This window comes from Zonotrichia albicollis, chromosome 5 (genome assembly GCF_047830755.1).
Source record: "Zonotrichia albicollis isolate bZonAlb1 chromosome 5, bZonAlb1.hap1, whole genome shotgun sequence".
NCBI classification, from domain to species: domain Eukaryota; kingdom Metazoa; phylum Chordata; class Aves; order Passeriformes; family Passerellidae; genus Zonotrichia; species Zonotrichia albicollis.
Genome location: NC_133823.1, coordinates 49161219 through 49188549, shown reverse-complemented (window position 1 = coordinate 49188549; position 27331 = coordinate 49161219). Strand labels below are relative to the sequence as shown.

Sequence of the window (27331 nt, the reverse complement as noted above, 5' to 3'; positions counted from 1 at the left end):
GAAATGTTCTGTGTAATATTTTGTAGTTATAAAGCTACAAAGCTTTATATCAGTGCAAGTGAATTGGTGTTTTTGTTTCACTGGATATGCTATATGTTTTATAATTTATTACAGGAAAAAAATATTCAGACAAGTTTACTTTGGAATTGTGGAAGTTTGTGCCACTTCTGTGCCATATCTCTTCAGCTCCAGGTTTCAAGTCTGCAGAGAAATTAGGAGAAAAGTTAGCAATTAGATAACTTGATAATTTAGTTTTGAACTAGTCTGTTAACAATTTGACAATCAACTAATCTCTGCTTAGGGAAAACATTATTTTCATAATTGTTCTATATGCCTGTCATGCCATTATTGCAGTAAAACATACTTGAAATGCTGAGGGTTCTTGCAGAAGAGATATATTTGTCCTTCGTCTTGAAGTTTCCTAGATAAATTTAATGAGATGTTGTTTGTCCTGGGTGTAATTAGCATAAAAATTGCACAGTAATATTCAGGTACTGAGGGAGGGAAGACGTGATCTAGTGAAGTAATACATTTTGTCTTTGGTTGGTATTTTTTTGTTTTGGGTTTTTTAGATTCTAGACACATTAATAGCAAAAACCTTGTAATGCTGAATTAGTTCCTAATTTTGCACCTACAAAATTTCACAAATATATTAATAGCTGAAAGTCTTCATATCTCTGGAACATCAGTATTAGAGGAAAGTAACATGTTAGCAGCCTGCTGTTTTGTTTTTATAATTGTCAGGTTTTTGAATGACATTTCATTGTCAGTAGTTATCATCTACAATAAATGCTGGATGTGTAAGGGTCATAGGTTAGGAAGGAAAATGGGTAAATTGACTTGTGAACAGAGTTGAAAGGAAAACCTCTCTTAGCAAATGCAGAATTGTGATGTAAGACAATGTTGGGGTTTGCCTCTTCCCAAGAGCAGCCTAACTCTATTTTCATTGTGTGTTTTTATAGTGGCATTTAAGATATTTTTTATAGATTGGAGAGCTGTATAGATTAGCTGTAAAAAAACCTGTTTTTCTTATCAACCACTTCAACATTATATATTGAATCTCAAGTTTTTTAGTAACAACTGTTTTTTATTATATTTTTAAAAGGAGATTATTTATAATCTCATGCTCTCTTAATGGTTTCCTTTGCTCTTGGAAGCTAGTAGCACAGTTTTAGGTGCCAGATACTACTGGGCTTTGTGGTGACCAGGTTAACAGCACAGATACAGAGGGTACCCAGGGATCACATTAGGCTATTCTCCACACAGCTGAAAACAGAAATATTCACTATAAGGCAAATCGGAACATTGAACATCGGAACATATGTATTCATGCTCCTAGATAGAAGGTTTCTATTTACCGTTGGGCATTTGTTAGTTCTGTGTTTATTTTTTTTGAGAACTATATTTTGAAATATTTAATGGCCATTCTCAAAAAGTAATAGACCTAGTTAGAGATAGCTGAATGAACAGTGACCTCTTGATTCCCAAGTTTAGCTCTATCAGGAAAGGGTCAAACAACATGTAAGAAATGAGACAGGATGCCAATTGATGGGGCTTTCTTACAGCAATGTAAGAGTTAAGTTTGGTAAAATGTTTGCAAAGCACTTCTTATGTTATAATTTCCATTTAAAGGTTAGGTGTGAAGTTTCATTACTTCTTAAAGCCAGAGTGGGTTTTTTTTTGTCTCAAATTATAGGAAAAGTATTGTTAATGAAGCTGGATAATTACTATATTAAAACAATTTGCAAAAATCATTCTACAGTGAATAGTCACAGCTGCACCATGGAGACATAAAACCCTGATGTCCCTGAACCCCAAAAACCTAAACCTCAAAAAGTAAGGCCAACTGGATCTCTTCTGGTATCTTGAAATCTGTCCTATTTTAGGTTTGGAAGGGTCCTGTAGGATGTAATTCTACATCCTTCAGTTGAGTATCTAGCACAATATTTGAGAAACAGCAGTGGTTTCTTAAATTTGGTAATCAAGGAGTTCAAATGTAGATAAGTAATCAAGACTATAATTCTAAATTGTATTTAAGTTTTGGTTTGGTTTTTAATTGGTAAAACTTGTGAAGTAATTGCCTTGTTTGTTCTAAGCCAGGCAGAAATACTGTGAAAGTAGTGTGCTGTGGATCTAATCACATTCTGAGTGTGGGTTTTTTATTTTTTCTGTAGCTGAGAGCAATGTCAGTAGGATTTCTTGGTCATTTTGACCATGCAAGTAGTGAGTGGGACACCACTAATTTACCACTTTAGATATCATAAAGAAATGTGTTGTCTCTGAGTGTATGTGTATTTATATCTTTCTGTGAATGTATTTATCTAAAATGTTGCCTGCATTTTGCCCAAATATGCAAGATTCTTGCTTTCAAGTATGTTATATACACTTTAAGTATGTTACGATGAGACTGAGTAAAGGATAAGCCTGTGGACCAACTCAGAGTAATTACTGTCAGATTAGTTCTCACTTGCTCAGATGGAGTTTATTGCAATTTCATGTAGCTGTAGTCCCACGGGTTTTTCTGTCAGTCATCCTCCAGACCCTGGAAATGAGGATTCATATAGTGCAACAAGGAGATAGTTTCAAAAGTTGAACAAGTTGTCATTTCTTTTATTTGTATTAGTCAATTTAACCTGCTTAGTGGAAGAAACCTCTCCAAAACAATGGAATTTGCTCAAGTATATTTAGAACAAGACATCCAGACTTCAGTGCTGACACTCAAATGTAGTGAAATACTCTACTTCTTGCTCTTCATACAAAGCTGTTATATGTTAATTGCAAAGTCATGTCTAGATTAATGCTGGCAGCATGTGTCTTTTTCACTCTTTTTTTTTTTTTTTCTTTTATTTTTGAATGTTTAAGCTAAACTAAAACACATGGGTGTTGGAATGATGGCCTGAAATGCATTTTTACAGTGTTTGCTATCTGACAAATTGTTTTGAGTAGATTAATTGATGGGTGTAACAGTAAATCTGATCTTGGATCCCTTTGGTCTGATACATGAGTGAATGCCCACTTGTCATTGCATATGTAAGTGAAATGTATGTAAGGAAGTTGGTCAGATACTTATTTTGAGCTGCCTTTACAGTCAGTGGAGAGATACAGGCAACTCTAGGGGTAATTAATCCCTTTTACATGATACATGTGGTACCTGTTTCTGTATGCTGCGTAAAGGGGGTGAGGTACAGCTGAGTAGATGAGCATGAGCTCTCAGTTTTGTTTTGCTGGGAAAGGATGTATGAGCTTAAATAAGGATTTTCTCTATGCTGTAAAATGCAGTGGTAGTATAATGGTGCAGTAAGCCAGAAGGAAATTGAATAATAAGCAATGGGGGGGAGTTGGGAAAGACATAACATGCTTAGTATAAAAAACACTGACTGTACATCAAAAGACTTGGATCCTGTTCTTTGCCATTCTGTCATGTTGTCATCTTGGACAGCCACTTTATTTACATTTGCAACTCCTTTCTTATCACTAAAATGAGCACCGTGGTACCTGTTCTTTTCAAACTGTTCTGAGTGTTTTGTTAATTCTCTGGCAATAGTTTTTGGTTAGTTCACTAGCAATTTTTTCTCAACAGTAAAAGGAATACTTGGTGCTAAAAAACCTGAAATATGATGAGAATTAAAATGTCCTTTCTTTCTTTCTTTCTTTAGATCTTCATCAGATGGAGTGGTACTCTTGAAACATGACAAAAAACTGGACTAAATAAAAGTTCTCCTATTTTAGGAAAAAAAAAAAGTCCAAAATGTACAGACCAGGAGAGACGGTCAAACGTCGGCTCAACATGCATGCTCCTCCACGGATAAGAAGCGTGGAAGTTGCTCGAGGAAGAGCAGGTTATGGCTTTACCCTTTCTGGACAAGCCCCTTGTGTTCTTAGTTGTGTGATGAAAGGAAGCCCTGCAGATTATGTTGGACTTAAAGCAGGAGACCAGATATTTGCAGTTAATGAAATCAATGTGAAAAAAGCCTCTCATGAAGATGTAGTGAAACTTATAGGGAAATGTTCTGGAGTCCTGCACATGGTCATTGCTGAAGGGATGAGTCATATGGATTCATGTTCAAGCGATGAAGAAGTTGGTTTTTATGATGGGAAGGGGTGGCTGAAACCCAAACCTGACTCTAAAGCTCTGGGTATAAACAGAGCTGAGAAAGTTGTCGAAGAAATGCAGTCTGGTGGCATTTTCAACATGATTTTTGAGAATCCTGCTCTTTGTGCTGGAAACTCAGATAATTCTGCACCAAAACAAAGATCATTTCCAGTTTCTGCTGCTATGAAATTTGAAACTGGCAATGAGAATGTAAGCAATCCAAATATACTGTCAAAGGAAGAAATAGCCAAAGTTCTGAATGATGATTCAGTTTTTAGAATCGGACTGGAGAGTGCAGAAGACTTTGGGTTAGATGCAAGCATTTTGAATGTTGCCATGATTGTAGGTTACTTAGGCTCCATCGAACTTCCTTCGACAACTGCAAATTTGGAAACAGAGAGTTTGCAGGCCATTCGTGGGTGCATGAGACGCCTGCGGGCAGAGCAGAAAATCCATTCCCTGGTGATGATGAAGATAATGCATGACTGTATTCAGCTCTGCAGTGACAAATCAGGTGTTGTGGCAGAATATCCTGCAGAGAAACTGGCATTCAGTGCTGTTTGCCCGGATGATAGAAGATTCTTTGGCCTAGTTACAATGCAGACAAATGATGATGCAAGCTTGGCTCAGGAAGATGAAGGGGTCCTGAGGACATCTTGCCATGTTTTTATGGTGGATCCTGAATTATTTCATCACAAAATTCACCAGGGTATAGCGAGACGTTTTGGACTGGAATGTACAGCAGATCCAGATACCAATGGCTGTCTGGAGTTTCCAACATCCTCTCTCCCTGTCCTGCAGTTTATTTCTGTCCTGTACAGGGATATGGGGGAGCTGATAGAGGGAATGCGTGCAAGGGCTTTCCTCGATGGTGATGCAGATGCTCATCAGAATAATAGTACCAGCAGTAACAGTGACAGTGGGATTGGAAATTTCAACCAAGAAGAAAAGAATAATAGAGTTCTGGTGGTTGATTTAGGAACCAATCCAAGTAAACACATTCCTAGCAGCATATGGGAGAATCCAGTAGGAAGGGGACAAAATCAGCCTGCTTCCCATTGGAATGGCTTCTACCATGAGCAGGAGGGAAACATCCCTTTGGAAGTAATTCAGAACGATAAGTCCCAAAATGTAAGCAAGCACTTGAGCCCTTCTGCTCGTATTGAAGTTCCATTGGTTTCCTCCCGAAATTCAGTGCCCCCGTCCAAGAAAAACGCTGCAGGCCTGGGCAATCAGAGGTGGCTGCCTGTGCACGTTTTGCAGGAGTGGCAGCATGGCAATGCCAGCGACCAGGAGTCCTACACCGACTCCACAGATGGCTGGTCCAGTGTGAACTGTGGCACCCTTCCTCCCCCAATGAGTAAGATTCCAGCTGACAGATACAGGGTCGATGGCAGCTTTGGTCAGCCACAGCTAAAATCTCACAAAAGTGAATGGTCCAAGAAGATGTTCTGCATTCAGAACAAATTTGGCCCTCCACACAGTATCAGGAAATCTAAAGAAGATAAAAAGGTAAGAACATGCTGGTGTTGGTTCTTAACAGTATCAAAAAACCCCACACCCAAACCCATCTGCCTATGGTACTTTTGCACAGTAATATTTGCATATTAAAATTGAAAGGTGTATTAGATAATTTACAAAATTTCAGATGAAGAAAATAGTACATTCTGCTCTCGTCTGCAGAGGCGTTTCATATTCCTCTTAAATTGAGTGCAGCTCTGGAATTGTACTTCTGCTTGAAGTGTTGTCTGTTAGGGCTTTCTCACTTTTCTTCTTGCCTCTTCATTGTTTCCAAATGTCTCAGTGGCACTGAAATGAAAAGGAGACATGACATTTTAGCAACTTCAGTTTCTTCTGACCTTCAAGCTGCAAAAGAATGGAAAGAGTCTGCATCTTTAGTCTGGTTCCTTTTTGTAGAAGGCTGGCTTGCAACTGTTATTTTACTGCCATCTATTTTTATAGAAATGTAGTCTAATCATTAGTCAGAAACCTGGATTATATACTTTTAAGTGAATAAGACTGTTTTATTACAAACTTCAGTCCAGCAAACCTCTCAATACAAGTAGCATTAAAAACCGACATAAAAATGGGTAGTGGTAGGTGACAAATCTAACATTCTGCCAGCAAGCCTCTAATTCAAATTTTATTCCAAAATACTGTTTCTTCTTGTTTTGTCTACTATTAGACAAAATGAGGAGACTTAAAAAACAAAACAAGGTGTGGGAAGAGTATTCAGGATGATTATATACCCTTTGTGACACACACATTTTGCTGCTGAGGGAGCTAATCTCAGGGGAGTCTGTTGTTGATAACTGGAATTCTGGTAAAGTGGAGGCCATTGTTCTGATACTGAAAGGATCAGCAGCAGTTTTGTATCTGAAATGTTTGCTGACTCCAGGGAAATACAGAATCTTATACTCCAAATTAGCCTTCAGGAAGCTTTGTCATTCCAGGCTTAGTGTTCACCTTAACAACACACCAGTGTATAACTATTATATCTACTAGTTTGTTTGTTTTTATTTTCAGCACAAAAAGCATAAAAAAGAGTGTATGTGAAAGTTTTGTGTATTGCTGGTATTATTGTTTCAGATGTCCATTATGCTATCCAAATCTGTTTTGAAAAAAAATGTGGTTTTTCCTCACTTCATTAAAAATATACAAACACTGATCAAGTGGATGACAGTGGAGGTTCATTAGTTGTTTCATACTGTAAGAAACAAAACCTTTCTGGGGATTAGGTTGCAGAATTTAGAAGCATTTTGAGTTTGGTGTGGAAAGAGAGAATATTTTTTATTGCTTTTCCTGCACTGTAAAGCAGGCAGCTTTTGTGTATGTTCTATTGTATGCTTTTTGCGCTGAAAAGAAAAAGAAATAAATTAGTATGTATAATAGTTATACACTAGTGTATTGTTAAGGTAAATGCTGCTACAGGCAGCAATGTTTTCCAGAGCCACAATAAAATTAAATTTCAAGTGTTCTTAAATTCAAGGTGATTCACACTTTCAAAAAGTGTGAATCAAAAGCTAAACAGCTAAACAGAAACACTAAATTTGTAAACACTGCCCACCCAAACCACTTAAGACTTAATTCTATCTGCTGCCCTGAAGTCTTTGCTGATGGACCAAGGAAAAGTCCTCTTTATGTGCAGCCCCTGGTGCAGGTGCTTGGTGGATGTTGGTCCCAAGTGCTGCATTGGATGCTGCTGAAATTCCTTCAAGGTCTCTGTAATAAGTTTGTGTCTGCAGTGTTGTCCACTACAGTAATATGGATTAGATGTTTTTCAGAAACACTTATTTCATGGAAGTCAAGATTATACTAATTAAAATCTCATAGCAAATTTTACACTTTGAGATGAAAGATGCTCTACATGTGGCTAAAGAGTAATAATATTTCACCTACTGTATCATTCAGATCATCATAAACCAATACTAAGTATGTCAGTCTTCCCTTTTGAGTCTATCTGATAATAAAATAGGCATTCTGTTCTTTGATTAATGACAAATTTTTTTGCAAGACACATTTAAAATGTTCCTACATGGCTTTAGCATTTAATCTCTTCATTAAAGTTACAGACCCTCTTTTGCATTTTAATTTTATTTTTCAGTATTATTGAAGGCTGTTGAAACTGATGAGAAAAGCTCATAAAGAATATTTGGAGTAATTCACAGAGATGAAGTTGTACAATGTTCTCATCTTAAATCTTTCATGTAAATAATCAGAGGATGTTATTACTGATTATCATACCTCTGTTCTTCAGGTGCTGCAGAAATAGGGAAAATCTGTATTTGCATCTTAGAGCCCTAGTTCATTTTCATAAGAGAGAAATTCAGACTTTTTTATTATTTTGTGTCAAGGGATGAGGTGAAACTGCCCATTCCAAACCTTTATTCAGGTGGGTTAGCTCCTGTGTTCCAGAAAATTACATGTTCTCAACTTCCTGTGACCTTTTTAAGTGGTAAGGATTTATTTTACACAGCTTGCTCAGACTCATTCCAGTCACAGAATAAAGTGTATAAAGTGGCCACATAGGATTACATTAATGTTTTTACAACCTGGTGGCTGAGTCTAAGTCTTCATTTGGCAGAACAGCACTTTAATTGCTTTTGTCTTTTACATCAATACTGAAGGTAAAACATCCTATGACTGGGAATGTAGGAGCCACTAGAGGGAGAAAAGGTTAGCAGAGGTAGAGATTCTTGTGATGGACTCTGATTCCATATGAAACACTGTCTTCTTCGGAATTTTCATCACACATGAGTTCCTGGATGCCATTCTGCTCTAGCAGAGCTGCTGTGCAGATAAACAGTGATGATCACAGCATGTAATTCTGAAAAATATGCTGCACTGTACAATGCTAGTGGGGGGTAAGATGGGCATAAACTGCTTCCAGATTTTATGGCTGCACTTACAAAACATTTGTGAATTGTACAGCATGCAAGAGCAGATGTGAGAAAGTGTAAGTGAACATATCTATTTAAAATTGCACTTTCAGAACTGAGCCTGGGAAGTGCTTCTTGTGAGTAGGAATAGATATGGCATTTCAGACCTCTGTTGCAAGCAAGTAAGCACATTCTTGGAGCTGTGTTTCCCCTCTAGTGATGATGTTTTCAGCTCACAGACTAGAATTGTGATTAATTTTATGATAATTGGCAAACCCACTTTTAAAATACTAATTTTCTCTATATGGCGTTTTAAAATTCAATATAAGTGTGAATCGTAGAAAATAGTTAAAAAGTCCTAATTTTGTTGTTAGTGGACAGCATGAGGTTTCTTGTTTTCTTTAAAATGTTGTAATTATGAATTATCGCCAAGGTACTGAACTCATGCTTTCACAATTGCTGTATTTAGTTTTTTTTCTAAAACCTTTTAAAAAGGTTTCTGTGCATGGCAAGAGAAGAACTAAACCAGGGATATTTGGTTCTAGTCCACCTCTTTTGACTGAGACCTACCAGAAGATATCTCTGGCCCTGTGCACCTCTCATATTGTTCCCTGTACTGAACTTCATGTTTCTTGAAAGTGTCATGTGAACAGATTTCTGTTGAAGAAATTAGACAAGGAGAATTTCTGTTGAAGAAATGAGACCATCAGTATTCTAATGAGAATTTTTTCGTGGCGTCCATGTCGTCTGTAGGTCTTAGATAAAACAAGCAAGGAGAGGCCTGATGATGTCGCTGAAAAGGCAAATCATGGAAGGCAAGGTGTCTTTTAATCTGAGAACAATTGAGGAAGATTTCTGGTGACAATGAGCTTCTAAATTGCTCTAAGATTGATGCTGGGTAGGGGTTGGGTATGCTCTGCTGAGGTCTGTGAGACAATATGAGCAGCCTGGTTATGGTTTAAATTGAAATGGAATAATTCCTGCTTTTTTGTTTGCAATTCCAGCTGCACTGTCCTGCCTTTGCTGTTGCATTGCTCTTTGCACCTTCTTTAGCATCCCACTAAGTTCCAGTCACTCACCTACTCGCTCCTGTGCATGATTTTTGGGTGACACAAGTGAAAAGCACCATAAGCAATCTGAAAACATCAGGGGATGTTGGAATTGGCAGGGGACTTGAGAATTTGCTGAGCAGGGAAGCATTCCTTTCCCTCTAGACTAAATTAATATAAATATGTTTGATTTTGTTCAACCCTCACTCTCTGTTTTCAGGCTAGTGCCTGGCCAAAAATATGTCTACCCATTACTGTTTTAAATTAAGTTCTACTGGGAAAATACTCCCTTTTCCACTGGAAAGCTTTATAACAGTCAGTTTAGTCCTTGAGTTCTCTCTCCATAAGGGCAGAATCCTAGGCATTGACCTCTCACCATTCTCTTTTTAAAAAAAGAAAGTCTGTTTTAATAGTGTGGAGTGAGTATAACATTGAGATCAAAAGAGGTTTTACAACTTGAGCCTGATAACTGGCATTTGGGTCCTAGGTTTATTCCAAGTGAATTTAACAAATGTATTGAAATGTAATTAAAAAGCTTTTTAAAATTTTGGGTATTGGCTTTTAGAAATCCTTTACTGTTTCACACTTACTATACTTCTGTCTCGATCACATTATTGTTTGTGCTGATGAAAAGTGTGAATTTGTAGTTGGAGCCTATTTGTAGATCTTAGAAGAAGACAATATAGAAAATCTTATTTCATGAGACTCACTGGACCCATAGTATTGCAGATGTGTGGGGTTTTTTAAAGTTGATACATATATATATATAAAATATTTCAAGTGCTTGGTAACCTTCATAATTTCAGCTCCTGAAAATATTGTTAAAATGTAGAAGAGAGAAGATAGGCAAGCTGTACTATGGAGTTCACTGAGGCATCTTTCCCTGCTAATCTAGTTCATGGGCAACTATTTTTATTCCTCTGTTCTGTTCAGAAGTTTAACTGTAACTACTTTAGAGTTGTCTTTGTTTCTAAAGCAAGTGTTACTGAAAAAGATATGCTGTTCAAGTTAAAAATGATTTTTCTTTTTGGTGATGAAAATCTGTAATTTGCGTCAGATCCAAGAGTTGCAGTTTTTTATTGTTGGTAACTGGTTGGTGAACTGACTGCAAAGCAGATATTTTAGATGCAGAGACAATGTTGGCAAAGCTTTGTGGTTCCCATATTTGTTTTTTTGTTGTATAATTACATGTTTTTTTCTCTTTCCTTTAGAATTCTGTTTGCTCACTAGCTTAAATTGTTCCACCACAGCTGTTTTTGAAGCAGAATTAATGGCAGCTGGATTGCTATTCTTATGCAGTACAATTTAATGTTAACTTTTGGATTTATAGGCTTTGATCTGATTTGAGATCTACCTCTATACCTTAAAGAGAACTCAAGAAAAATCCCAAACAGCAAGCTAGATCTGAGAATGTGCTCATGTGAATTAATCTGCAAAGAGGCATCTGTAGGAAATAGGTCCTCTGCTTTTTGCTTAGAGAACATGAAAAACAATTAAATATTTAGTAATTCCATGCTGCCTTTTCATATGAATTGTAATATTCTAAAATGATTTTAAAAATGGTTCTAGGATCTTCAAAGTGTATTAAAAACCCAAATAATGCTGGCTGTGTTTCTTTGAAAAAGAAATTAGATAAAATCTGGACAGTAAATATCAGAGTGATGCTGACTTTTGTGAAATATCCTCATTTCAAATTTATGTACTAGAAATAAAATGGCATGTAAAATAATGTTTAGCACAGAATGAATTGAAATAATGAAAAATGGCTTAATAGGTATGTTTTAAACATAAAAGTTTTGAGATGGGAAATTATTAAGTTATTGTCTGTACTAAGAAGGATCTGAATTCCTTGCAGTTGAGAAGATTTAGAGGAGACAAGGAGTTGTAAAATGCCCGTTTTTCACTAGACAAGAAATGGGGCCATACAGAATAAAGATCTTTAATTAATAAATATAAATATGGAATTGCTAAAACTTATGTGAACTTGTACTTTTGGCATTCTTGGTATCACTTGACTTATATATTCTGCAGTTTAATTAGTGTGGAAAGAAAACACCACATAATTGTACTTTCTGTGTAGTTTCATTTCATACCTGCTAATATTTATCCTGAGAAATACTAGCAGTCTTTCTCTCTACTTTCTCTTAGTGATATCATTTTTGTTTTAAGACTTAATCATCAATTCCTTACTTTCCAATCAGAAGTTAGCTCAGTCTTATCCTTTCCAAAAGTTTTTTTCATAATTTTAATATAATTGGTTGCTGTAATTTTATTTTTGAGATGGGTTACCAGAGTTATAAGCAATTTTAAAAATGTGTGGACAGACGATGTATTCATAAGGCTTATTTCTTGTTTGTTTGATCTTTAATTTTTTTTTCTTTTATGGTGATTCCTGGTCAGAATTTTGATTGTTAATAATTATTTGGCTATACTGAATTAATGTTCCCAGCTAATGGCTACCTAATGTTCAAGATTATTTGAAACTAGTTGTTATGTCCTTTTTGTGTATTTTTCTTCACATTTTCCCATAGTATAGTAAGGTCTTTCTGTGCTTCCGCAATTTCCAACTACCAACTTCCAACTTACTGAAGATACTTTTATCTAGTTTTACTGAGAAAATGATCTTACTTTTTCATATGCATAAATAACATCAACATTTGTGGGGTTTTTTTTTTTTTTTTTTTTTCTTGAAAAGGGATGAGGATGGTACTGAAGTGTAGATGGGTCAATGTTTTATGCCTAATATCCTTAGTACAGGAGACAAGCATTCAATTTCATTTACTTGGATGTTCATGTCAGGACAGTCTCTTTTCCGTGTCTTCCTGGAGTCCCTATAGATCTTATTTGAAATCTTGCAACATTCTTCATTGTATCATGGGCCTAACTGGCATTTAAAATGCCACTGTAATGATTAGAAGGGAGTGAAATGTGTTATTATCATCTGATCAGCAAAGAAGTATTCTTAAAAGTAATCAAATCTATTGATCAGCACTGGAGAATGTAGCATTGGAATTCTTTGTCATCCTGGTGTACCCCAACCTAAAAAAAAAAAAAGTAATTAGAGTGTAATTAAAGCCTGCAGAAAAGCTGACAATAAAGTTTGAATGATGATAGATCCATTTAATTAACCCTCTGTCATCTAACTGGGTTTTGTGAGGTGCTATCCCTCTGTGATGGTGACACAAGTGCAGGGCAGCCTGAAGGGTGTCCCTTCATTCTGGCTTTGTCCACAGCACCTGGAGCCCTCTCTGTGAGCACAGACACACCTGGAACTCTCTGTGTGAGCACAGACACACCTGGGGCCCTGTGTGTGAGCACTGACACACGTGGAGCCCTGTGTGTGAGCACAGACACACCTGGAGCCCTGTGTGTGAGCACAGACACACCTGGGGCCCTCTCTGTGAGCACAGACACACCTGGAGCCCTGTGTGTGAGCACAGACACACCTGGGGCCCTGTGTGTGAGCACAGACACACCTGGGGCCCTGTGTGTGAGCACTGACACACCTGGGGCCCTGTGTGTGAGCACAGACACACCTGGAGCCCTGTGCTCACCCCTTGTTGCTTCCTGGAGAGCCCAGGGGATGGGGTCACAGCCAGCTCTGTTCCCAGCTCCCCCCAGATTCCTTTATCTCTTTCAGAACCCAAGAAATCCTTACCCAGCATCTCCCATATTTCAGTCTCTCCTGTTCTCAGATCCTCCTTTTACAGAACTCTGAGTTTCAATGTCAGTTTGGGTGGGGGGCACGTGGTGCTGCCAGATTAGGGGCAAGGGGGGTCAGGACCTGCTCTGCTCCAGAGGGACACTCAGTCAGGGGAGTGGATGCTGAGGATGGGAATGGACAGGAGAGGAGCACAATGCCACACAGTCCAGATCAGCATTGGAGACTACTACAGATGGCAGAATAATATTTATATCAGCTGCTTTTTTTTTTTCCTGTGATCCTGTCATTAATGTTTGCAATTTTGTGTGCATCCCTGTTTCCCATCCCTTTTCAGAAAGGTCTAAATCAGGAACTTTCTTTCTGAACTCTTAAACCTGCATTCTTTATAAAGATGAACTGCCAGTCCAGACTGACCTTCTGCTGAGGGGCTCAACAGCCAGGATTAAATTCAGTAAATTTTGAATATCCATAGAAGTTTCAAATTATATGGTCAGTGTATCTGGGCTCCAAACTGTTATGCACTTCACCACACAAAGTCACAGAATCAAACCTAAAAACAGTGGCAGTTTTTAAAAGCTTCAAGAGCTGGAAATAGGACACATTAAAATTTGGTGATTTTATGGTTAGTATGATTAAGTTCTGTGACACATAGAACATACCAAATTCTGTTGAGCTCCTTAAATTGAGGCAAGCAGTTCGGTGTGACCATTCTAGCATGTGCATGGTCCTTTGTATTCTCTTAAATGGCCAGGACATAGGGTAGTGTACTTATTCTACCTGAACTGGAGGAAAAACATTTTCTATGAAAAGTAGTGCACACTGGTAATGATGCTTTTGTCTTAGAGCTCCCAGAACTTTCTTCATCATATTAAATTACTTTCTTATGTTTTTTTAAATAATTTAAACTTTTATAACTATTTTGCTCAATCTTGTGAAATTAACTTTTTGTTGTGAAACAGTTTTGAAAGCATAGTTCTATAAATGTATATGATCAGGCTTTTTACACTTTTTTGATTAGCTTCCCTTCTTATATTTTACCTTTCCTTCTTGCTGCTCTTCCATTGAGCAGGCAAAACCTCTGTCCCATCAGATTTAGTCCCTTTTAGTTTCCTAAACTTAAATTTAGTTTCCTCTCACGATCACAGACCATAATGTGTTTTCCATGAAAAGCTGTAAATTTGCTGGAAGCTGGCCTAAAGCCTCACAGTTTTTCTTTCTCCTTTTCTCCCCTTTCTGAATTCCTGCTGCCAGCTCACTGTATTTTTTTGTTGTCAGGGATGCCAGAACTCCTAACAAAAATTCCCCCCTTCCTGAGTCTCTTGTACTCCCAATAGCTGCCTGTATCCTCCCTTGCTAACCCTTCCTGCACCTCCAGCTTTAGAACTGGTACCAGAGGAGAGGAAATCTGTTAGTGATACCCTGGCAATAACTGCAGAGAGGCACAAAGATTATTTAGCACAAAATGGAAATTTCAGATTCTTGCATTTGTTGCAAAGTTATAATACTGGATAAATGCATTTGCTGGGAGATGAAGGAGCACAGCACAGCTTGTGCTATAGCTGGTAATTCCTTTAAGCTAATTGAAGATGTTTTCTGAAGGGGTTTTTGGTTTCTTTGTGTTCTGAATAATTGATCAAGTTTCATCAACTTTCTTCTGTGCACTCAGGCTCCAGGTTACGGCCACATACTGGCTGTCATAGTTTCACGTTGCATTTCTTTGGTAGTTCCAGCTTGAAAGAGTTCCTGTGGTGCTCAGGCCAGAGTTGGCAGTGAATATCATGAGTTATGCTGGCATGACTGTCTGTGGATCTGCCTTAGGAACAGGATTATTTAATCTTGTAAACTCTAGTTTACTGTTAGTGGAGATGAGGGCACAGCCTGCTGAATTTGTGAGCTTGCAGGAGAGATCAGGGGTGCATGCAAAACCCTTAAGCTGCCAAAAATCTTATATGGAACTGCTGCCTAACTTGTTTATCTGTTAAAAATACTCTTAAGAGCCTATCCTTTTTTTGTTCTATCTTTAAATAATTAGAGTTGTGCAAATCATCTTATATTGGAACCTTTTTATTCTTTCTGTCCGTCTGTTTGCAGTCACACGAGTCACAACCTTCTTCACTCCCTCTGCCTTGCTAATAATGAAGTACAATGTGTTCTGTTTTTTCATTTGTACTTTTCTTGTACACCATTCTTGTTCTCAGAAAGAAACCATTCTCACTTGGACACTTCACAAAATGCTGCTATATCAGTCCTCCCCTGGTGACCTGTTTTCAGTGCTCTCCTTGTCCTATTTGCACTTGCCATTTCCTGTTTTCCTAAAAAAAGAGTAATCTAGTAATTTATTAGAAAAAAATAAAGGACTCAGACACCATTTAATTGTCCTTATTTTCTTATGATTGTACATTTCACTGGTATTTCAATCCATTCTAGTTTTTACTTTTTTATAAGAGTAGAAAAAGGAATGTATTTTTTTAGAGCATCAGTACCTTAATTCCTCTAATCCTTTGTTGTTTTTCCTCTCCATCTGCCAAATGATAACAGGATAAAGGCTTTTAGAGATATGTTCTTTTATACTTTCACCATGATAGATAGTAGTGGCAGGGTGGCAAGTATCTGCGTTGCAAATAGGAGAGGATGTATTGCTGTAGCACATGCTTTTCACTGATCAACTTGTTTTCACAAATTTCTGTGCTTTTTGGTTGGCTTCTGGATTTCTAAAAGTTCTAAGGTGAAGGCACTTAGTAAAATGTCAGGTGAACTTCAGTTTCTAATTCTGTTCTCTGATAGAATTTCTTAGGTTTTCTTGACTATTTAGATATATTTAGAGTTTCACAGATTTAGCAACACTGGTTTTGGAAGAGAATGTTTAAGGTAGCATAATAAACAGTTCTAGGGCTTATAGTCAATCTCTGTTAAAAAAAAAAAATCCAAACAACCCTGCAGCCTAATGTTCATGCAGCAAATGTCAGTGTTTTATCTTGGCAGCTAACAGAGAATGTAGCAGCATATTTTTCATAGAGTGGTTTGGGTTGGGAGGGACCTTAAGATCATCTTGTTCCAAGCCCCATGCCACAGCCAGGGACACCTTTCACTGGACCAGGTTGCTCCAAACTGGCCATGTTTTTGGTCATACATGTATTGTTCTGAAATGATTGTGAATAATTTAGTGGGTTTTAATATCTGTTTAATAGTGTAATAAAGGCTTTTAGAAGTACAAAGATTTCTTTATGTCTAACAGACTGCAGAAATTACATTAATATCAGTCATTGCACTAACAATCTCTCTGTGCTCAAATACAGTGGATTTCTTTAGCTGTGCTGGTTAGTACATTCTAGAAGTTTCAATGGCTGTTTTCTATTCAAGTCATGGATGCTTTTATTTCCAACTCTTCACAGTCCCATGATGGTGCCAAAATGGTGCTGTCTGCTTAAGATACGTGATTCTTTCCTTCTTTGTGTACATGTGTGTATGCACAGTCATTCTTTTAATTGATCTGGAGAAGGAGGTCAGCCTTCATAGTCTGAGTGTCTGGAATAGAGTCAAGAAAAGATGAAAAGAGAGACTTCCCAGGAAATTAAATACTTGTGAATTGCAGTCTTTTTTGTTTTTTTAGTAATGCCCTCCTTAATTTCTTAGATGATTAATTTGATTTTTCAGAGCAAGGAAGAGTTTTTTGTCAGTTGAAAATATTTTCTTAATTGCAATTCTTATCCAGATGGGTTGGGGAAATAGTTAGCTCAGTGCATTTTTCTATTTTGTAATCATTGCTTAAGCATTGTTTTATTCCCAGGGTCTCTTTTTTTCTTAACCTGTTGTTATCTTTACTGTTCCACCCAGGGCTCGATAGTCAGTTTTGCATAACAATATAAAAAAAACATTAATAAAAAATTTGATTGGATACTAATTTACTCTCTCTTTTCTAATATCACACAATTTAAAAGTTGTTTTTTTTTGCTCTCTCTCTTTCTCTTTGTTATGCTTCTGACCACAAATAGGTAAGAGCATTTATTTCCAAAATGGGACATCTGGTGATAATTAATCTTATCTAGAATCTGCTTCTAAAGTGGAATCTTTAGGCAGTTGGTTCCTGTTCCTTCAGTTTGTAGTGTTAATGTTTCAAAAAATTTTTGAGTGCATGTTCTTAATCTCCCAGCATCATATGGCAGTGTCTATATTTAAATAAATACTGGACAATTTGTATTCTTTTTTGGGGATGAAACAGAATGAATAGTGAAAGTGTATTTGTTATTCTGAATAGATATGTCTGCTACTGATAGTTTTTCCATATTTTTCCTTTCACCCTTTCATTTTCAATAAAAGCTGAAGTTCTCTCAGGGCATCCATCTACTTTTTAAGAAACACATCAAAGACCATTAAGCATCCTTACCATGTAACTGTTTCATTAGTTTCCAAGTACCAATTAATGATACTATTAATTTGCTGAGTTGTTGGTAGTCTGATAGTTTTATCACTAATTCTCAGATTAAAAATGAAAAAAAAATTTAAAAATCACAGAACTAGTGTGGTCACACTTGACTAGCGGTGAAATTGAGTAGATGTAGATGTACACTCATGTTGTTCTAACAGAAAAATTTATGCAGGAGGAGCCTTGTTGATGTTTTGATCAGCAGTGCAGCAGCAGTGATGGATGCAGCAGAATTTAGTCAGGGGTTGGGGTGAAGTTCACTGTGTGGCACAGATTAGGTGTAAGATTTCCGTCCACACAGGAAGGGCTGGTGTGGCTGTAGGGGATGAGGCAGGTGTGAACCACCTCAGCAGCACCTGCCTGGATGAGCAGATGATTTTAAAGGTTGCTCAAAAAGATGCTCAAAAAGACAGGAACTGTCCTCATTCCACTGGGTGTTGCTTGTTAACATTTACAGAGAGCAATTTTCTTCTCTTCACATTTATTTGATCATTTAGCAAAAGCCACCTAAGCTTGTTTATACTGCACATGTAAATGCTCTCTTAAAACCTTGGAAGCTAATATCCAGCTGCTAGATTTCCAGGCTGCTGTGGCAGAACCTGCCTGATTTACTTCTCAGCCAATAAAAAAACCCAACTAAACCAAACCCTTAGTAAATAGAAAATTGGGAGGGAAAGAGAGTTCATAGAAAAAGGGATCACTTTTAATACTGAATGAAGTTGATCTCTCAAGCTTGTTGAGGGGATGAACCCTGCTGCATACTTTGGATCCAGCAAAGTTTTGTCTTGACAATTCTTTGAGCTCATAAACAGAGTCTGTTGAGAGCACTGGTGATGGCCAGAGCCCATTGCTGTAAAACAGTGATGTCTCCATGGGAATTAGCAAACAGGCAGACATCTCTGAGGCTGTACAATGCTCTGGATGCTCTTCTCTGCTTTGTATGAGTGGTTGTTGGCATGAGGCTGTGAGGATGTGAAATGTGTGCTTGTTCTTTTGATTAATGTGATGTGTATAGACTTCCCAATGAGTGATCAAAGGGGGACCAAAATATTTCAGGACTCGGAGCACAGAAACTTGCCCAAAGGAAGAAATGAACACAAATAGAAAATTTATTAAATATTACAAATCTGCCAAATGCAGAGCAATTATAAAAGTACTAGTAAATATATTTTTAAGCTTACTATAATGAAGAAAGATGCTGACATGAAACAGAAGGGAGTTTGCTCTGATTTAAAGTCTTTTATTTTCTAAAGCAAAAAAGCACCAGTAGACAGGGAGGAATTTTCCCCACATTGAATGTAACAGTGAAAGGAATCCAAAATTTCAGGCACATAATCACAAGGTTTTGTAATGTAGTGAGTTTATGTACATCTGCTTAGCACCACTCACCAACTGTGCCTAATTTTAGGTTCAAGCTTACACTTTGCCATTTGGAATAAACTTGATATGTATATGCTGAGTAGCTTAACAGACATCTGGTAACTTTTTAGGGAGAAAGAGTATGATTATAGACATGAGAGAAAGCAGATTTAATTATTGAAGCACCAGTTCTAGTAATGGAACATCCAAGTGAGGGAGTTGCTTTCCTCAGAACAAAAGTTCCTGCAATTTTGTACTGTTGTGATTTCAAAAGTTGGACTTTGCAGTAGCAAGGCTTTTAAAAAAAGAGTAGTGAAAATAAGATTTTTAAAAATGTGGGGAAACATTTCAAGAGAAGCTGGGTGAGATGATTTCTGGGACAGTAAGTTCCTATAGAAAACACAAATATTTTGTAATTAAATGTTTTTCAGTTAAGACAGGAAAGAGCCAGGATCATCTTGCATTTATTATTGACATGTCTTGTGTGCATTTTAGCAACCTAACTGATGACTCATGTTAATACAGTAAATTAATGTGGAATGTTTAAGATATTTGACTTGAGATGGGAAAGTCAACTTTAATAAATTTTAGTATTTGATTTTACAGGGGCATGGCAAATGACCAGCTTGTTTTGAAATTGTGGTCCTGTCACATTTCCTTACAATTCAGATCTCACTATGATCAGCAATGTACTAAAAAGAAATAAATTAATATATATTTTCTGAAAGGAAAATATATATTAAAGAAATAAATTAATATATATTTTCTGGTTTTTTTAGGGTGCAAAATTTGGACATTCAATGGGATTAAATCAGGCTCCTCCTCCACGTTCCTCTGCTCGAAGATCATTTGGAAGATCGAAGCGATTTAGCATTACTTGCTCTCTGGATGACCTCGAGGTAATTAACTTTCACTTAAAATTTAGAAGTGAGTCTTAGAGAACTTATAGTATAGATAATGCTGATAATTGCTGAAAGAAAGTTAGTAATGTATTAGTTTAATAAAGTTATTTGCTATCATATGACATTTTTGTGAGGGGAATACAGATTTCAGGTATCAACCTTTTTCAATATTTCTTTAATAGGCTACATCATGGCCATTCTTTCTGTGGAAAATTCTGACTTTATTTTTCATATCATATTTGGTCCTGTGTAAATCCAAACAACACACTTTTGTTGATCAAAATGTTCATAATGTCTCAGAAATGAATGTATCATGATATATAGAAAAATCAAATGTTCATCATATTCTGGTTTTTGTTCAGCTGATGAATTTTGACAGCAGTTGACAAAAGGGAATTCCTAATCAACTTGGTGATTTTGACTCCTTTTAAGAGTAATATTATGCTCTTTTACATCTGGTTTAGCATCAGCTGTTGTCTGGCTCTCAAAACCATACTGGCATTGGAGAAAACAAGGAATGAAAAGCCATCCCTGTTCTCCTGTACGAATATGGCTTCATTATATCTTCACTCCTAGTGTGCCTCCTCAGGAAAACCTGAGCCACAGTGATGTGAAGGTGAATGCAGAGATTCTTCCCTTGCCCTTTACCACGCTTACTTGGGGGAAGGCTGGTGACTGGGGAGAAACAAAAATGTGTGCAGAGCTCTTGGCACAGGAGCCATGCAATGCATTCTGCACCACCTCAGCAAGGGAGGGAGTGTGGCACACTGAGCCCTCCAAATGGGAAGGAGGTGTTTAAACAGCATTTGAGATGGGAGGAGGGAAGAAGGAGACACTCTGAGTTTTCTGCTGTGGGAAAATGTAGGAAGAACAGCATTTCACTCTGAACTGAAGGAGAGGGGAGCTCAGTGCAGGGGATGTTTAGGGAGCAGAATATATGGAGGAGCTTCTGGCATGCTTAGGGAATGCAGGTAGGAACTGTAATTACTTATTTCTCAGATGTTTTTCTATTTTTTCTGTTTTTCATGGTGGTCTATATTCACTGAACCTTTTAGAACCTTTTAAGTGTCTTGCTTTTTTTCTAGTTATAGAAAATATGTGATTTCTTTGTACTCATAACTTTAATACAATAACTGCATAACTTCAACACAACAAGAACTTCTGGATAAAAGTGTTTGGGAACCATCCAGCTACATCTTTCTTAATCAGAAAATGGTGATACTTCTAATTTGAAAAAGTTTGCTGTTACATATATCCAGTTTTGACAGAATTTCTGATTGCAGTAAGAGTGAATTCTCTCAGAATACCAAAGAATCTAGTGCTAGCAATTCACATGCAACAGGGAAAACATGGTTCTTTCCTCTTTCCACAGTCTTACAGATCAAAATTTCATGCAGGTTTTTTGCACATCTCATGTTTTGAGTGTTTTAAACATCAAAAATAAAATTTAATTTCTGTTGTTGGAGCTGTTACACATTGTGTAAATATTCATTAAAACAAGCAGTTGGGACTTTCCATTAATTTCAGAAAGATATGATAGTTACTGGCCTAAAAAGTCACTTTTTTCCCCTCATATTCTAGCTGGTATTCATTAGTGAATGTAAACAGAGTAGCACCAACGGGAGGGATTGGGTCAATCTGTGTCCCAATGTTCGCATCATTACTGAGTTACTTTGGAAGGGGAAAATTTCATTCTAGGTCACACGATGAGCTGGACAAAGGAATGGTCTGAATTCAAATCTGTATTTGGATGAATGCCCTTACTACATGTAGCTGTGTGGGTGTGGACTGTTCTCTGTCCGGCTACTTCTTTGCACTTTGAAATCTTTCTTTTGCTGTGCATGCTGTAGGAGAATGATATCTCAGATATGCCAGCCACCAGGAGAGACAGCAATCCAGAGAAGAGTTTAAAGAGCTTTGTATGTCAAAATAAAATAATGTTGGGGTGTTTTAATTTTGGTTCAAACTTCAACACTGCTGCTTCAGCACTTGTCCCAAGTACATTTACACTATGTGGGGTAGAACATAATGTTGTTAATACATGTTTAGTTTATTTCAGGCCGTCTATTTAGGGGTGGTGGAAGAGGAAATAACAATAGCAGGAAATTCTTAGAGACTCCACCTTTGGAATAATGACCATGAGTGTATTGTATAGGCTGCTTGCTTGCTTTTGTGTTCTTTTCAGTTGTCTTGGCAGACTGGATAAGGTAGTAATCCAAACATGAAATTTGGAAATTAGTATGCTTCTCTGAGTTTATGGGTTTGATTCCTGCTGGAATCCAAATTAATTCTAAATTGAGCAGTGTAAGTAGGTTCCATGGAGTTTCTTTTATGGAAATTTGATGAACACTGTTCATTGCTTACAGGTCTAAAAAGCCCGTCATTTCATTTGGATTTTTTGTTGAAGTATGAGCAGTGTGTGAAACAGCAGCTGTCAGTGTTGCTGACTGCTGCCATAAGGTGGCGTGATTTCTTTGAAATTTGTTATTTATTTATTTTTAAAAGTATCTGTCAAAGAATACAGCGTATTCATAGATATTTTAATAAATAAAAACATGATTTCATGAGAAAATGTCACTTTTTCTTTTAACTTGTTATATTACTTCTGGCTATATGTGCACAGACAGAATTCTTGTAAGATTAGAATTAATGGTATAGTTGCCCCTCCTGAAATATTTTCCTCTTAACTGCAGAAGCTGTGTTTTACATAGAAAAAAACAGACAAGTTTGTAGGATTAACATCTTGGTGCTGTTTTTTTACTGATAGAAACTGTATACAAGATTTTTTTAAAAATGCAAGGATCAAGATGGGATGAGAGGGGAAAATTAATGGTGCATTTGTGCTATAATTGCGGTAAGGATAATGTCTCACAAAACAGAAAATGCACAATTTTATTTCTGAACTGTGGAAATTGTGCTTGTTCACAGCAGGTCTGATTATGATTAATTAGTCTTTAAATTGGAACTGAATTCAGAAAATGAGCATGTCTAGTATGTGCCCTAGTTATGTTGTTTTCACAAGAAATGTATTTAGAAAATTTTCTTTATTAAATTACAAGAAACCTGGTTTTGTTAAGAACAGATTTATCTTTTATCTAGCAATCAGTTTTTCTATGTGAACAATTTGTTGTTATGAAGAAGTGTCTATTAAAAACCATGTTAACATTCTGTGATTTGTACCAATTTTACTCTTTAGCATATTTGCTGATTCATATTTTCAAGGTGTAACTTAAGCTAAAAGTACCTTATGATTATTTAATATTTGGCTTAATGAGAGGGTGTGATCCTGTCTTTCTTCCCACTTTTCTTTCCTGTAGATAAATGCCACTACTCTCATCCTCTTGCACAATTCTGTTCTGGAAAAGATGTTTATAAATTTATAAACAAATTAAAGGTGTCTCTGTGAGACTGCAGACAGTAGAACACTACCTATGTAAAAATTTACCTTAAGCACAGTAATTGTAATTCTTCTATTCATCGCCAGTTTTGGTAACACTTTCAGCTGTAGCCATTCCACTCATCTTTTATTTTTTGTTGAAGTCTGTAAAAATGGGGGAACCTTGCAGTATTTTCTTGAAGTCAAAAAATTTAGGTTCCTCCTCACCAAGAAGAACATTCAAAGCTGTTTTTTCCTGAAAATAATTTTGGTACTTGTACTTTTTGCATTTCTCTGTGGTTAAAAATAGGGCAGAGTAGTATAATGAGAGACATAATCTCTTAGGGAAACAAGTGTCAAATTCTGTAAGTATTGTTAATTAATCATTTAATGCAGAGATATTTTTAAAATTAAAGATGATTTAATTCTTTGAACTAAGTATCACTACAAGAAAAGATGGCCGTTGCAGCTTTTCTTCTTGTTCTCATCCTGTTTAGGAAAGCTTAAAGCTATGTTTTATATTATAAACAACATTTGTTGTATCAAATTTCTAGAGTTTAGTAATGTTTTCAAAGTTGAAATGTATCACGTATTCCTTTCAAAAATCAGTGGAAGGGCTTTTGTTAGAATGTTCCATCTTAATTATAGCCATTAATAATGTAGTATTATTAGGTGTTATTATAGGTAATAATGCTTGATTTTTTTTTCTGTTTTGTTAATTCTACTGAATCAACTACTTTTTGCATTTCATCTGCTATTTGAAAGCATACAGCACATCTCTTTGGTATGAGATTTTATACTAATGGATGACATGTCTCTGCTGGATATTAGCTTTGGCATCTGTGGGTGGCAAAACTCCCCCTAAATGCTCATTTGACTTAATAAGGAGTTTTTAAGTGGGTACCTGTTTTTGTTTGACTGATTTAAATAATCAGACAAAGCTTACACAGGGAGATAATAGCTTATATTAGACCTACTAGGTATACTATGAAAATCAGACAAGAAGATCTAAACATGCCGCAAACTTTTCCCACCCTCTCATATGATCTAATAGAAAGTATTAACTCTCCCTGCAGAGGTTGATTTATTGATGTTCTTAGATCATCACCTTGGCCACAATGCCACCACTATGGCAAGTGTAAGTATATGTTTTAAATAAAGAAACCTCTTCATTCCCAGCTTTTCACAGTGAATTCAAAATTTGAAAATAATTCAAAATTTGAAAAGAATGTATAGTTTAATTTTACCTCTTGGTTAAAAATATGTTCTACTGCGTACCCCCTTTAAGAACGGCATCTTTGGCAATATTTTGTCCAAATTTTTGCGTAAGATACAACCAATCGGCAGTTTTGCTGTCAGCTTTCATGGAAGGTGGAGGAAAGGCCAATTGTGAAATAGCAGTGCACACATGAGAAAATCTCCATTCTTGTATGTAAAAGGCAGTATTGTATTTTCAGCATGCTGATAATGAGTTCCTAAAGGTTTAATCCAGTCTCACATGTGGGTACTCTGCAGTCTGAGTGCTAACACTGAGCAGCCCCTGAGGCTGCTGTGTTGGAAGCTTCATGGATCTGTGCCCACAGATGAGGTTCTTGTTTCTCTTCTCCCTTTGCACTGCTTCTGGAGCAGGGAGAGGTGTGCTTAGTGATTTCAGACTCCCTCACTAAACTGGCCCAAACCCTCCTGCCGGCCATGATGTCTGGCTGTAAATAGTGCAACTCAGTCATGGCATTAAACATTGATGGTTTTACCTTGAATTACTGCTGTGCTCATGGAGCTGATCAGTGAGACTTTGAAAACATCCAGTGGTTTGTGCCAGGCATTCGTCTGCTTTGTTCAGGCCCTGTGCTGAGCAGTCCTGGCTGGAGCTGTTCACCTGCTGGGCTGCACAGTGGCCACCCAGCTGTGCTGCTCAGTGAAACACTGCCAGGACCTGGGGATTGCACTGTCGGGGCTGCCATGCTGTCCAGCGCCATTTGGTTTCACATTTGCTTCTCTAGACTGCTCTATTTAGAATTTCAGACTCCCTAGAGGACCATACTCAGGCTTTTACTTTGGTATGTGGGATCTTATCAGGTAGTTTATTTATATCTCTTTAAGGAAGGAAACATCATGCTAGTAGTACACATTTTATTTTTCTTCACAGATTGTGGTCTAGCATTACTGTTAGGTTTTTGCTGGTATTTTATACTATACCATAATTTTAAAAAGATTTTCACCATCTGCTCTTAAGTTTACATTTATAGACTTTTTCATGGAAAGTTGTTGTGCTCCTGACACTGTTTTGTAGTATCTGACAAAGATGGGTTGGTCAACAGATCAACACAGTTGTGTGCAACCTCTTAATTGTGAATTTGAGGTACTTATTTCTCTATATAGTCCAGAATGTTAAACTGTGTTTTTTTTTTTTTCCCAGACACTGAGAATAATGGGATTTATTTTCTGTTACTTCAATTTGTGAAATGATCATCCTTCAATAATGTTACTGTTTACTGTTTCCTCTTGCTTTTGTGTTATTTTCTTTACTTCAGATTCTGGAGAAATTTGCCATTTAAATTTGCATGTAGGAAGCAGAATAGCCATAGAATGTGCTGAGAGCTGGATCTCATCTCTGTGTTTTTTGTGAGGTGCATAAGAGCAGTGCTCATCACAGAAGTGCTCACCCCATGCTGTGGTGCTTGAGAAGAAACCAACAGTATTGCCTAGGATGGATTCCTTAGGGAATGAGGTCCCCATCTGTGCAAAGGCAGTTGGGACAGTACAGAGAGATTTCTTCTTGAGGAGGCAATCAGTAGATTGTCTGACCCTGCGACTCAAGTGCTTGTCACTGTCGTATTTGCTGAAAAATCCCTTTGCCCAGAATTTTTCTCCTGGGAAGCTGAGAAGCCTTAGAGAAAAAGGAAAACAATATTATCTCCTTTGCTTCTCCTGTGTTTTGCTGCTTTGGAATGTGGTTGGAGATTGTTTATGCAACATGTGAATTGTTTTTGGCTTAATGACCAATCACAGTCAGGCTGTGTCGGGACTCTGGAGAGAGTCACGAGTTTTTCTTTAGTATCTTCTAGCCTTCCGTAGGTATCCTTTCTCTATTCTTTAGTATAGTTTTGTATAGTATTCTTTTATATAATATAGATCATAAAAGAATAAATTAGCCTTTTAAGAACATGGAGTCAGATTCATCTTTCCTCCCTTCCACAGGGGTCACAGAAAATAGCACAAGTGCTGTCCCAGCCTTATTGCCTCCAGGCTTGGCTCTCCAGCACAAGCCCATTTCTGCCACAGAGCCAGAGACACAATATGTGCTTTCAGACACTAGAGATAGACTTGTATTCTGTATAAATTAATTTCCTTGTAGTATCCAGTACTGCCATTCTCAAGATGTGTGTTTAAAGGGACACAGGTGAATTCACAGGCTGTAAATACCTCTGCAGTTTGTGGAACTACAAGAATCAGACAGGATGAGCAAGTTCAAGTAACCACCTGCAGCTACAGAGGGGCTGCATTCCTTTGCTCAGCAGTGTAAGATACTGGGATTTGGCTTTGGCTCTGTTATTTTGGTTCTGGTTTCCTTGAGTAGTGACAGAACTGTCAATGCGCACACAAATGGAGCTCTTGTTAGGTTGGCAATCTCTCAGGCGTGTCTTTCCCCCCAGCCTAGCGTTCTTCAAAAATGTGGCTTACTCTCTTTGAACTGAAACTGTTCCCTCTTCTGGGTCTGAGGCATGTGACATTAAGGCAGAACAGTGCTACTGTTTACTGCACTGATTCTGAAATGCAGAACTATTTGCTGCTTAAGGTTGATCCTTACTGCAGCTTCTTATATTGCATTTGGTGATTCAAGGGCATCTTTTAAGGCTCCTCCCAAGAAGGTGAGCAGTGAGGTGATGTTACTCCAGGTAATGAGGATGAGAGCAGTCTCTGAAGATGAGACCAGGCTGCTTTTAGAAGTCTGAATGACTGGGCAACAAAATGGCAGATGAAAATGTATGCAGATAAATGTAAAGTAAAACAAATGAGGCAAAATAGCTCTAGCTTCATATAACAAATGATATATATGTTTCTCAGCAGACTGTTTCTTCTCAGAAG

The 27331-nt window shown here is 37.2% G+C and overlaps 1 protein-coding gene across 5 annotated transcripts in view; it reads left to right on the top strand.

Annotated features, from left to right (window-relative positions):
- Positions 1 to 27331, top strand: part of RGS12 (regulator of G protein signaling 12) — an 85567-nt gene that overhangs the window by 2227 nt on the left and 56009 nt on the right. For all 5 annotated transcript variants that reach the window (XM_014266124.3, XM_014266119.3, XM_014266120.3 and 2 more), the window contains exons 2-3: positions 3657 to 5605; positions 19747 to 19866. In XM_014266124.3, coding sequence (XP_014121599.2) covers positions 3749 to 5605; positions 19747 to 19866 — 1977 coding nt within the window. In that variant the 5' untranslated portion in view covers positions 3657 to 3748. The remainder of the gene's footprint in view (positions 1 to 3656; positions 5606 to 19746; positions 19867 to 27331) is intronic.